Source organism: Suncus etruscus, chromosome 15, assembly GCF_024139225.1.
Source record: "Suncus etruscus isolate mSunEtr1 chromosome 15, mSunEtr1.pri.cur, whole genome shotgun sequence".
Lineage (NCBI taxonomy): Eukaryota > Metazoa > Chordata > Mammalia > Eulipotyphla > Soricidae > Suncus > Suncus etruscus.
The window spans coordinates 33,996,182-34,009,321 of record NC_064862.1 but is presented as its reverse complement, the minus strand read 5'-3'; the positions used below and the strand labels follow the sequence as shown (position 1 = coordinate 34,009,321).

Sequence of the window (13,140 nt, the reverse complement as noted above, 5' to 3'; positions counted from 1 at the left end):
AGATTTTAAGTGTCCTCCAAGAAACAGTTAACTTGAATGGATTAAAAGACAGTGACTTGGGGCCAGAGCAATAGCACAGTGAGTAGGGTAGAGCTTGCACGAGGCCGATCTGGGGTCAATCCCTGGCTTCCCCTGAGCACCACCTAATGAACAGTAACAGTTTTATGAGAAGAAAACTCCAGCTAGCTTCTATTAGCAACAAAAGATTATTGAGCATAAACTCAAACACAATTTTTGCTTTGAAGTATTCTTGCAGGCTCTATATAAAACTATACACAAAACCGTTTGCTCTGAGATACTTGCTCAACAAATACAAATCCAGAGATTCATATATCCTAATGTGATTTCACTGATCTCAAGGGAATTTCAATAGAATGGCATCTCCAATTTTTAAATAAATGGCATACGTCACATTTTGGAGGTTTTGAGATAGTGTGTTGGTGGCAAGTAGATATTTGGTGGAGTTTTTTTTTTTGTTTGTTTGGTTTTGGTTTTGGGGTCACACTGGGGCGCTCAAGGCTTGTTCCTGGCTCTGCACTTAAAAATCGCTCCTGGCAGGCTCAGGGTATCATATGGAATGCTGGGATTTGAACCATCACCCATCCTGGATTGGCTGCATGCAAGGCAAACGCCCTACTGCTGTGCTATCTCTCTGACCCAGCAAGTAGATATTTGTAAAGCTCTTTGTACAGAGCTTGGGGCCAGAGCATTAGTACAACAGGTAGGGCATTTGCCCAGCACCCAGCCGGCCTGGGCTCAATACCTAGGACCCATCTGGTTCCTCAAGCACTGCCAGGAGTAATCCCTGAGAGCAGAGCCAGGTAAACACTGAGCAAAGCCTGGTCTGGCAAAAATCAAAAAACGAAACAAAACAAAACCAGAAAGAACAAAGCTTTAATCACAGGAAAACACTGGATTGAAACGTGGAATATTGGTGATGTGAATGTGGAGCTACCTCCAAGGGTAACAGAAAATTCAGAAGGAGAAACCAGAGGGGCTGGAGAGAGAGCACAGCTGTAGGGCATTTGCCTTGCACACAGCCAACCCGGGATGGACTGTGGTTTAAATCCCGGCATCTCATATGATCCCCCCCAGCCTGCCAGGAGCGACTTCTGAGCAGAGAGCCAGGAGTAGCCCCTGAGTGCTGTCGGGTGTGACTCCCCCCACACACACACAAAAAAGGAAGGAGAAACCTTCGCTCATTGGTTCAATATACATATTTTATATTTCTTCGACTACTGATGAACCCCTTATTTATAGACTCTTAATAAATGATCTGCTCCTCATGGTGCATGGTATAATATGTAAATATTGTACCAAGCACCACAAATTGCTTGGATGCTCTGTACAGCCTGGAATTACAGATTATTTTGGCTGTACTTAACATGGTGCAACTCCAGACAAAACATGGGGCCCAGACCATAGGAGGAAAGGGAGTACAGGGAGAAAGATGTTATGGGAATAGATTTTAAATATTAAAAGAAATAGCTTCCGGGATATAACTATGTTTATGCTGTACACATGCTTAGGCCAAAGTAGGTACAGACACTGCAACAGGAGACAGTGTCCCTTACACCAGAAGTTATAGGTCAGGGCATGCCAAGAGAAGAGCAGAGAAGAAATAGGCCAAGAATGTCAGTATAACTGCCCCAGATTGGCAGGTTTCTGGTGATATATCTTAAAGAAGTGTTTGAAGTGATTCTATCTGTCAGTTTCAACTAAGCTCATTTGGAAAAATTACCCTTTGTACTGTGTCTTTCTCATGAACCTCTGGGAGCTTAATGTGTGCAATATGTGGGGGGAAATTCTATCAGCCTCAGTTCCCATCCCCCTGAGGTCTGAGGAGCACATTTTGGAAGCACATTGTCATTGCACCTGCAAGGGTTTTGTCATTTTTATGAAAGGGATCAGAGACCGTGCTCCATGAGTCTTGATTTCAAAAAGGTGAGCTTTTAAAAAGAGGTGCCAGAGATGCCAGCCTGACCTCTCCTCCCTCCTGTTGACTGTTGGGTTGCACCTCTCTCCCAAATAGCGTCAGGAGGACTGTTCTTCATTACCAGAGAATGTGAGTCATTCCCAGACTTGTGTGATTGGGATTCCAAAGCGTTGCTGTATCCGATGTTCTTATTAAATCCAAGTGTCAGTGCAGCCTTTCAGACTGTAGGGGAGAGCTCTGTTACAGCTGGTGACCTGGTTCTAGTTACCACACAGAGAAACTGGCAACAGTACTGACCCCCTCTGAGCACCCACAATTCCTCATGGATGGCTGTTGCCAACCGTTCCCAGATTGGGGAGTTTCCTGGTTCACTTCATAGACTTCGATATATTTTAGCTCCCTGTTTATGTCCTCCTTGGGACCTGAATACTAGGGGAAACTGCTCAATGTCATACTTACCTGGCAGGGGAGATACCATGATCACGAAGGTGGTTTTCCCAGGGTGAGGCTTATCCATTGCACTCTGGATGTGCTGACCTCTGTGATTTTCCCAAATGTGGGAAACTCGACTGCTTATTTTGTGGTAGTGGGGGACTACGTTCGCGCTCTCCCCTGGGGGGGAAAAAAAAAGAAACTGCTCAGTATTTGTAGAGATGTTAGTGCCAAGCTTTAGAGGGTCTGTCCCCCTTTCAGATTTACTTATTCCTAGCAATGTTTATGGCATCGTCTCCAGAATCTTGCAAGATATTCCCCTTCTCTAGCTTAGTCCAATCAAAACAAACAAAACATCAACCAGAGAAGGAGAAGACTATAGATGATGCCAGAAAATTAGTTTGCACTCTCTATTCTTTCTTTTAGAATGTTTCACAGCCAACGGTGCAGATTACAGAGGAACGCAGAACTGGACGGCCCTGCAAGGTGGAAAGCCATGTCTGTTCTGGAACGAGACTTTCCAGCATCCCTACAACACTCTGAAATACCCCAATGGGGAGGGAGGCCTTGGTGAGCATAACTATTGCAGGTAAGATGGGGCTGCTGGAACCTAAGTGTTTCTTTTCTGAGAGTTTGAGATCTCAAAAGACTAGAATGCATGCTTTGCATGTAGGAAGCCTGGGTTTGATCCCTGGTACTAAATGTAGCCTAAGCATGCTGAGTGACTCCTGAGCATGTGCTAGAAGTAGCTCTTGAGTTCTGCTGGTAGTAGTCCCCAAACAGAAACTAATAGAAAAAAATTCTAGTGTCCTTTTCCAGTCTATCCAGCCTTGCTCACAATTGGGTAAAGCTTCTTTGTTGCCCTTTGGCCATCTCAGAAGGTCTTTTTTTGTTAAAGATTTTGGGGCTGGGGAGATAGATCAGGGGTACAAGCCTTTTTGTTTTGTTTTGTGGTGTGGAGGAATAAATCCAGGTCCTCACACATGCAAGTACTCTGCTGTTGAGCCACATTCCTGGGGTACATACCTTTTATGTGCAAATTTATTCCCTTATTCTGCATGGAATCCTTGCACTGCCGGGTATGTATCTGGAGCCCCCTGAACACTGCTTGTTTGGCTCCCCTAGTTCCCAGAACCACTGTCCCAAGCAGCACCAACCACATTGCCAGATGCTAGAAAATCATCTAGCTGGGTTGGTTGAGGATTATGGGAAATGGCCCCTGGGCCCCTGAGCATAGCTTGGGAAATTACCTAACTGTTTTCTACTCCTTATACACATAGACCCACGCACACGCCACATAGTCTACCACTCTCTTTTACTTTGATGGGAGAGTGCTTGGCTTCTAACTGGTGCTTCGGAGACCCCACCAGTGATTCTTTTTTGTTTGTTTGTTTTTGGGCCACACCCAGTGATGCTCAGGGGTTACTCTTGGCTATGCTCTCAGAAATCACTCCAGGCTCGGGGGACCATATGGGACACCGGGGATGGAACCCAGGACCACGTGCAAGGCAAACGCCCTACCACTGTGCTATATAGCGCCAGCCCCACCCCACCCCACCAGTGATCCTTAACCCACAATGTAAGGGACTGAGGATGCTGTGATTCTCAGGCCTTGAGATGCTGGAGATTACCCAGAACACCCAAACTTCAGAGGCCCCCAGGAACACTCAAGTGCTACTCAGAGGCCACAAGGGCTGCATCCATTGATGCTTCTGGGAACACATGGTGGTGTGGATCAAGTCTGAGACAGTGCATGCTAGGCATATGACCTAATTCTTCTACCACTCTTTTGAGCTCAGTCGAGGAGCTGAGTCCTCCTGGTTTCCTATGCTCTACATTATTCTTTGGTGACTCACATGCCTCTTTGGGAGGATTCCCTTAGTTCGCCCTGCCACTGGTGGACAATATGCATAGAGCAAAGCTTCTTAAGCTTTTGGCTATATAACTATCAAGTGGAGTCAGTCTGTCGATCTGTCATTCTATCAGCTGTGAATCTGTTGTCCAAACCTTCCTTGGCTCTGAGCAAAGGAACTTGCCTGCATTATCTGTCCCATGCCTTGGTATGCCAGGATTACCATGCTCTGGGAGCAACTGACTTCAATTTCTTTCCCTTGTATAGACTCAAGTTTCTTGCCTCTTGACATCTTTCTGACTCTCACAGAGGCTCTTAGTCTGAGATTCGCAATTTTGGGATGAGATGATCCATGACCTTGATAAGAGACGCAAGTTTTCTTTAAGGTAGAAAACAAGTTTGTAGGGACAATAAAGACTCTAAGCATTTTTGTTTTTAGCTATTTATAGCCAACTACCTAGTAACAGGATTCATGGTCTAGCAGCATGTTGAGTTTATTATTAGGACAAGTGCAAAGGCAGCCCTTGAGCCATTGGGGCTATGGAAAATGATTGCTCTGCAACACTTGGAACTATACACTGTTCTTGAGTCTTTTCCCAGTATTTTGGAACCTTATCCTTGGCGCTATTGACCCAGCTGAGTCAAGGTATTTTATGTGCATTGTGTGGGCCATACTGTTTACCTTCTCCCCCTCTCTTCACCCACCATGTACCTTTGTTAAGATTCCAGGACCCTTGTGGTTGTCTTTTTCTTTTTTTTTTTTTTTTTTTTTTTGGTTTTTGGGCCATACCCGGCAGTGGTCAGGGTTACTCCTGGCTCTTTGCTCAGAAATTGCTTCTAGCAGGGTCGGGGGAACATATGTGATGCTGGGGATTGAACCCGGGCCTGTCCTGGGTCAGCAGTGTGCAAAGCAACCACCCTACCGCTGTGCTATCACCCCAGTCCCCCTTTTGGTTATCTTGAAGTCACTTAGTCCATTTATCTTGACTCATGTGCCTACACCTCCAAGTTCTTTTCTTCACCTTGACCCTAATTATACCCACTAGCCATTTCTGTGCCATTGCTATTGAATTAGTGTTCATTTTATGATTTTTTTAAAATGTTAAAGGCTTTTAAAAAATATACAAATACTGGGCCCGGAGAGATAGCACAGCGGCGTTTGCCTTGCAAGCAGCCGATCCAGGACCAAAGGTGGTTGCTTCGAATCCTGGTGTCCCATATGGTCCCCTGTGCCTGCCAGGAGCTATTTCTGAGCAGACAGCCAGGAGTCACTCCTGAGCAACGCCGGGTGTGACCCAAAAACAAAACAAAACAAAAAAATATATATATACAAATACTTCTTATGTATTATTTAAAGTCCTCTATTTTATTTCTTTCTCCCTCTCTAATCCTCTGAGCCAAACCTTATTTTCCAGACATAGCAATTTATATGCATGCTCTGTCAAAGTTTGCTATTTTTGTCTTCTATTATTAAAATTATATATGTTCATTAAATAATTGCTTTATGTTTTGTTGTCCACCCCCCATCCCTGCCCCCACACTGGCGCTGCCTCCACCATTGTTTTATGCTTTATTTTCAAATGTATACATGTGGGGGTCAGAATTATACTGCCCACTGCAGTTCTATTTTTGGTTCTGCAAACACAGAGCTGGCTGGGAATAGACCCCAAGCACCACAGAGCATGACCCAAAGCATATCCCCACAAATACCTCACACATTTGTATATGTACATGGAAATTTTTGTACTGTATTTTTGTCCAGGAACAAAATAGTTAACTCTCTGGTTTATTTCTTCTTGTTTTTTAATTCATAGAAATAGTTGAACTGGAAAGAGTATTTAAGAAACCAATGTTTGTTTTTTTATTTTTACACAGTTACTTAGCTTAGTTTTTATTTTGTTTTGGGGGGCTATCTCTGGTGATTTCGGGGGTTGAGGAGCTACTCCCAGTGTGGGACTCAGTTCTAGGGATTGAGCCAGAGGTTCCAGTATGCAGTACATGCACTTTGGCTCTGTGAGCCATTTCCTTGGCCCTCACCTAGTTTCTTGTTCTGAAATGTCACTAGGAGTGATCTCTTGGTTATATTTTATTTTTCCTGTTACTTTTTTTTTTTCAAGCAAGTCTTCTCAGAAGAGCCCGTGTTTAAGTCTGGCTCTAATTAAAGTCATTATTCCCAGTGAGATTTAATTTGTATTAAAAATTCTTTTATTATAGATAAGTGTTTGGTTTTGCTGAATAGGCTCCCAGAAATAAAATAGTAAATATCCATTAAGAGAACAGGGATGGGATGGGGTGTGTGAGGAGAGGGAGCAGTCTGTTCCCCCTCAGACCTGGCTCACTACAACCTTTCCCTTTGATTTGATGGAATGTACCAGACCTGAACTACCAGTTTATACTTCAAAACAGGGAGACTGAAATTGTTGATTATTATCACATCAGAGAGTCTGGTCTTTTGTTTTGGCTTTGCAGTGAAGCCAAAGATGAATTTGCTTGTTCTCTATTTAACTATTCTTAGGCTTTTCAGAATGATTTTGACATTGATAATAAACAGTTGTTTTCTAAGGACTTTTCCAAATAGGACATCAAAGCCGAACACTGAATAGAGGAAGGAAAATGACAATGAAATACTGTTTAAAGAGGGCTTTGTATAAGTTCCCTTACTTTAATTTCTTCAGCGGACACCCGACACTCTGTTTTGTCTTGTGTGTTGTTTCCAGACCCATCACATTTGAGATGTCTGAAAGACAGCGACTGATGGGAACACACTTCTCTGGGCTCAACAGGGCTGGATTAGAGGGCGAGACTGGGAGTCCAGGGAAGAACAGGGTTGGTGCTGGCACCTGCCTTTGGGCACAAAAATAAAAGACCCCTTTGTGCTTTAGGGAGGGTTTATCTGCTGGGCCACACAACAGGCTTATCCCTTTCAGCCTGATAGTGCTTGCTCTGAAGCTCTCTGGCTGCAGGATCTTTCTGCCCATTTCCGGCCTACCCAGGAGGGTCAGGTTTCCAGTGTTGTGAGTCTCAATAAAGGGAGCTTGAAAAGCAGCTGAGAGCGTCCGTCCAAGCTGTTCTGTATGTCCAGTGGCCCCTGCCATTTTTTTCCGTCCCATTTCAGCAGCATTGCCCATTATGTCAGGGCATCCCTGAGTTGAAAAGACCTCAGAGGGCAATTATTCTAAGCCACTCATTTAGAAACGTGAAATAAATCTCTAAGAAATATTATTGCTGTTTCTGTGGCAGGTACCAGGATTGTAGGATTATGTATACTAACTGAAGCATAGTTATTGTTGTTGTTATGCCCAAATTCTCTACAATTTAGCATTAGTTAATCTCTAACAAATTATTATGAGTGAGAGTGTTGGGACTCGTTTCTATCAAATGTAAGTTAATCAGCCTGATCTTGGTAAAGTCCTCATGCTTTTGATCACACTGAAAGACAGTGAGTCTGACCATTTAAAGCAGCAGGTACGTGACTGACCGCGTCCATTTCCCCAACAGAAACCCCGATGGAGATGTGAGCCCCTGGTGCTATGTGGCTGAACATGAGGATGGGGTCTATTGGAAGTACTGTGAGATCCCTGCATGCCAGAGTAAGTAGCTGTGCTTCCTCTGCAGGTGTAAGGCTGGGCACAGGGAACCCAGGCAGGTAGTTTGCACCCATCAGGTGGAAAATGCCTTTCTGAGCTGAGGATGTGAACTTCTCATACTGAAGCTTTTCAAAAAAATGGAAATGCCCAGTATCTTTAGTTACCTCATTTCTGAGATGAAGATGCCCTCCCAGAATTCTGACTTTTACTTAACTTCTTCATGCTGATTCTGTCATAACTAGGCCTGGCAACAGCTGAGTGCAGAATGAAGGAGGAAAGTACCTTTTTTTAAATAAATAATTAACATTCTTCTCCCTTTTTATTATTGATAAAAATACTATAGAATTTCAGGGTACTGTTTTATTCTTCTATATGTATATAAGGCTCTCCATATTCACAAGTTCTAGTGTTATTCCACCGTCAAAAAAGACACCCCCTCACTTTCTCTCTCTTTCTCATATATATATATATATATATATATATATATATATATATATATATATATATATATATATAGCATATAGGATGCTGACCCAAGTTGAATCCCCAGCACCCCATATGAAACCATCAGAGTGATCCCTGAGTCCAGAGCCAGGAGTAAACCCTGAGCACAGCTGAGTATGGTTCCTAAAACTCTACCTGATGTGGAACCAAAAATGAATAAGTAAAGACAGAAAGATAACTTGCATTCAGGAAATATGTGATATCACAGGGACTCATATCTTTTTTTAAGGCGTAGAAAATACTGCAGAAAGGTGTAAAACACAAATTAAAATTAATGTGGTATTGTGTGACATTTGCTAATGTAGTTTTGGGGGGGGTTTGGGCTACACCCTGTGACACTCGGGGTTACTCTGTCTACAGGTGTTTAGAAGGTGACAATGTCCCTGCCCCCACCCGCCTCCTCCACCTCATTTATTTTCAGTGGCTCTAACACCCATTTCTTTCTTTTTTTGTTGTTGTTGTTTTTGTTTTTGGGCCACACCCAGTGACACTCAGGCGTTACTCTTGGCTATGCTCTCAGAAATCACTCCTGGCTTGGGGAACCATATGGGATGCTGGGATCAGCTTCTCCTGGGTCAACCATGTGCAAGGCAAACGCCCCACCACTGTGCTATTGCTCCTGCTCCACTAATGTAGTATTATAAAGATCCTTTAGATGTGCCTCAGAAACAGTTTCCCAGTTCCTAGAGTTGGGGAAAAAAAAAAGGACAGATCATTCTACCTGGCTTTATTTTCCCTTATTATTTAAGTCTACTCTTCTCCTGCTACTGTTCTCCTTTCTCAGGTTACTAACCTGTGTTTGTGGAAAGATGTAGAAGTTCTGGGAGACTTGGGACCCTCTCCCTCATGCACATTAGAGCTGTCCAAATGCTAATTTCTCAAGGGGCCTGGGCAGCCTGCACAGCAGACCTAGAACTCATCTTTTAATAAATTAAACTGTCCAGTGTCATCTCTGCCTGGCAAGTATGCTCTGCCTTTCCTCTCCTTCCAACCTGAGCTGTGCCTCGACTCTGTCCCAAAATGCAGAAAACAGTACAAACTGGAAGAATGGACTTTTGCTCAGTCTGCTTAATCAAATTTTTTTAATGAAAAACATCTCATTTGGTTCTAGTTATGTAAAGAAAGGGGTCAGGGGGAGAGGAAAGCAGATTTTCCTCGGTCCATTTGTTTCACACAAAGATAGTCTTTTAGTACCAGCCTGTGTCACTCTCTTGGGAATGGCAAAGTGGGGGTTTCTATCTGGGAGCCTTTATTTGGAAAGGTAATCCTCAACTTGAATTTATGAAATATAATGTGGGTCAAGGAGGGCTGACTCATGTGTTCGAGAAAGGAAGGTTCAGAAGATAAAATTCCTGCAAAATGGTATAAACCACCCTCTAATCCCTCATATCTGTTATGTGTGCCCCATTGTTCCTAAAAATAAAAATTAAATATTTCCTTTTCCTGTGTTCCTTCGGTAACCATCTCAATGCTTGAAACAGTCTGATGGAGAGACTGAAGTTGGGAAGAAGTGAGAAGTACCAAGTGTGGGAATCTGGGGAGTATCTGGCTTCGGTTCTTTGGAAAACCTTTCATTCATTCTGTGGACACCAGGGCTCAAACTGAGCCTCAAACCTCGAGCCTGGCACCTAGTTCTAGTGCCTGATTAACACTATTGGTAAAAATCTGGGCTTTTTGCAGCAAGACACTTTAATAATTACCCGTTAGAATCAAGCCTGCATATTTTTTTTTTTTTTTGGTTTTTGGGCCACACCCGCTTGACGCTCAGGGGTTACTCCTGGCTATGTGCTCAGAAATCGCCCCTGGCTTGGGGGGACCATATGGGACGCCGGGGGATCGAACCGCGGTCCTTCCTTGGCTAGCGCTTGCAAGGCAGACACCTTACCTCCAGCGCCACCTACCCGGCCCCAAGCCTGCATATTTTAAGCCAGGTTAGCTCTATTCCTGGATTTAAAACCATAATTTGATTTTTTTTTTTTTTTGGTTTTTTTGGGCCACACCCGTTTGATGCTCAGGAGTTACTCCTGGCTAAGCGCTCAGAAACTGCCCCTGGCTTGGGGGGACCATATGGGACGCCGGGGGATCAAACCACGGTCCTTCCTTGGCTAGTGTTTGCAAGGCAGACACCTTACCTCTAGCGCCACATCACTGGCCCCTAAAACCATAATTTGAAATCAAACTAACTCTCTCTATGAAGCCTACTATTCACGATTTGTATTGAATTTGTCAAGCAAGAAAAGATTTGTGATGTGATCATATCTGATTATAAACAGATCCAATAGGAGTTGGAGGTGAGGGTGGGGGTGAGGGTTGAGGTATGAGTGTTTACGGATATAGTAGAATGTGATTGAATGGTGGACTGTTATGTGCAGACCAGAATCTGTCATTTGGTGTGTTATGTAGAGACCTAAGACAAAACTCGATGCAGAGCGGAGCTGGAGCAATACCACAGCGGGTAGAACATTTGCCTTGCACATAGCCAAACTGGGTTCGATCCCAGACAGCCCTTATAGTCCCCTGAGTCTGCCAGGCAGGAATAATTTTTGAAAATAAAGCCAGTAGTAACCCTTGAGTACCACCAGGTGTGCCCCCCTCCAAAAAAAAAGACTAGATGTAGAGATAAAGGAGGAGAGAGATATCCACTGTGCTCTTGACCTCAGAAGCACTGATCAGAACTTACTATTAAAAGGAAAATAACTCTGAGGTAGGTCATTGGATTTGCTTTTCAAACTGCTTCTGCCAATATTTTGCAGAATGTTCAAGTCCTTGTTTCAGAGAGCAGAGATACAGATCTTTCTAAGCAAATTTCAGGGCTGGGCAGTGACTCAGTGGTAGAATGCTGCCTTTCATGCGGAGGCTGCAGCATGATCCCCAGCATGAAATCTATGACATTTTCACTCATTCCCAGCACCCAACAAAGCTTGTATGTGCCACAATAAAAGTGTGTGATCCCAGTCACTGCTCCAACAGTGGGAAGGAAAATTAAGAGTTTTCACTTGATTTCTACAAATCCAGTGATACCAATTTATTTTTGAGAAAGCAAAACAAATATAGACTAACAAATTTCCGATTACATTCCAGAATCACTATTATTAGGTACAATAAGGACATGATGGTTTATTGATAGATCTATCATCTCTCTCTAAATTCTTTTAAATTACAGAGACAGTGATACAGCTTTGATGGAAATTATATTTTATATGGGATTTCTTTCAAAGTGAGCTGGTTTCTCAACTTACATGAGGGTGAGGGAGATAAGTGAAATAGGAATGGTATAAATAAAGTGAATATGTGTTGATGCTAGATGATAGCACATTAATCTTTCCTGCTTTTATGTAATTTGAGACTTTTCATTAAAATAAATTTACAATATTATAAAATTCTATAAATTTTGAATATTAAAAATGTATAAATATAACACTAAAAGGATCTGGATTTAAATATACAATATGATTTACCTAAGTTGCAATACTTTGCATATAGGTCACAGATATCTGAGTTAATTATTACAACTAGTGACTAAAGTTTTTGTTATTATACTTAATAAAAATTAGTTCTCTTTAAGGTGATAAAGCTTTTATTATTGAAATTTATTAAAAATAAAAGTCATGGGGCCGGGTGGTGGCGCTGAAGGTAAGGTGCCTGCCTTGCCTGCGCTAGCCTTGGACAGACCGCGGTTTGATCCCCCGGTGTCCCATATGGTCCCCCAAGCCAGGAGCAACTTCTGAGCACATAGCCAGGAGTAACCCCTGAGCGTTACCGGGTGTGGCCCAAAAATCCAAAAAAAAAAAAATAAAATAAAAGTCACGGGCCCGAAGAGATAGCACAGCGGCGTTTGCCTTGCAAGCAGCTGATCCAGGACCAATGGTGGTTGGTTCGAATCCCGTGTCCCATATGGTCCCCCGTGCCTGCCAGGACCTATTTCTGAGCAGACAGCCAGGAGTAACCCCTGAGTACCGCCGGGTGTGACCCAAAAACCAAAAAAATAAAATAAAATAAAATAAAATAAAAGTCACATGAAATTATGATAATTTTTAATCACAGGACTTTTTAGGTTAATAACAGACAAATCTCTTATTTTGAAAATATGGAACATTGGGCTGGAGAGATAGCACAGCAGGTAGGGCATTTGCCTTGCACATGGCCGACCCATGTTCAATATTCCATATGGTCTTCCCAAGCCTGCCAGGAAAAATTTCTGAACACAGAGTCAAGAGTAACCCCTGAGTGCTGCCAGGTTTGGCCCCAAAACCCAAAAATCAAAAAAAAACCAAAAATCCCAAAAATGTATAAAACGTTTTATGAATTTATGTGTCAACCATGCACAGGGGCCATCCTAATCTTCTCTGTGTCATTCCAGTTTTAGTATATGTGCTACCAATGTGAGCATCAAATCTCATTTTTTTTTTTTTTTGGTCATACCCGGCAGCGCTCAGCGGTTATTCCTGGCAGGCTCAGGGAACCATATGGGGCCAGGATCTGAACTGGGGTATATACTGTGTTGGCCACTGTGCTAGCTCTCCAGCCCCCAAATCGCATTTTTTAAGCTCCAATCATATGTCACACCATATACAGTATGTTTTGTCCACAGCATGGTCATGGTCCACAGCTGCTAATTTTGGACCAGAGGGAGAGTTAAACATCTAAGATAGTCTGTACTGGGCATAATGAGCAGAATGCTGAGAGCACTGAACAGGGTATCATCGTGAGCATGGGAAGGAAGGTACATGACAAAAGAAAGCCTCTTTTGTCCAAAAACAGAGCTTGCCCAACTTTAAAATCTCTATTTTTCAGGGAAAGGGCGATGCAGTGGGGAGGGGGTTCCCAAG

General features: G+C 43.1%; 1 protein-coding gene and 2 non-coding genes across 3 annotated transcripts in view; 2 read left to right on the top strand and 1 right to left on the bottom strand.

Moving 5' to 3' along the window:
- KREMEN1 (kringle containing transmembrane protein 1) overlaps window positions 1-13,140 on the top strand; it is an 87,302-nt gene that overhangs the window by 32,320 nt on the left and 41,842 nt on the right. The window contains exons 2-3 of the mRNA XM_049788086.1: window positions 2,795-2,957; window positions 7,719-7,810. Coding sequence (XP_049644043.1) covers window positions 2,795-2,957; window positions 7,719-7,810 — 255 coding nt within the window. The remainder of the gene's footprint in view (window positions 1-2,794; window positions 2,958-7,718; window positions 7,811-13,140) is intronic.
- LOC126031675 (U1 spliceosomal RNA) lies at window positions 2,388-2,551 on the top strand. The gene has a single exon (XR_007503508.1). It is a non-coding gene; the product is annotated as a U1 spliceosomal RNA (small nuclear RNA).
- LOC126031807 (U6 spliceosomal RNA) lies at window positions 12,593-12,701 on the bottom strand. The gene has a single exon (XR_007503632.1). It is a non-coding gene; the product is annotated as a U6 spliceosomal RNA (small nuclear RNA).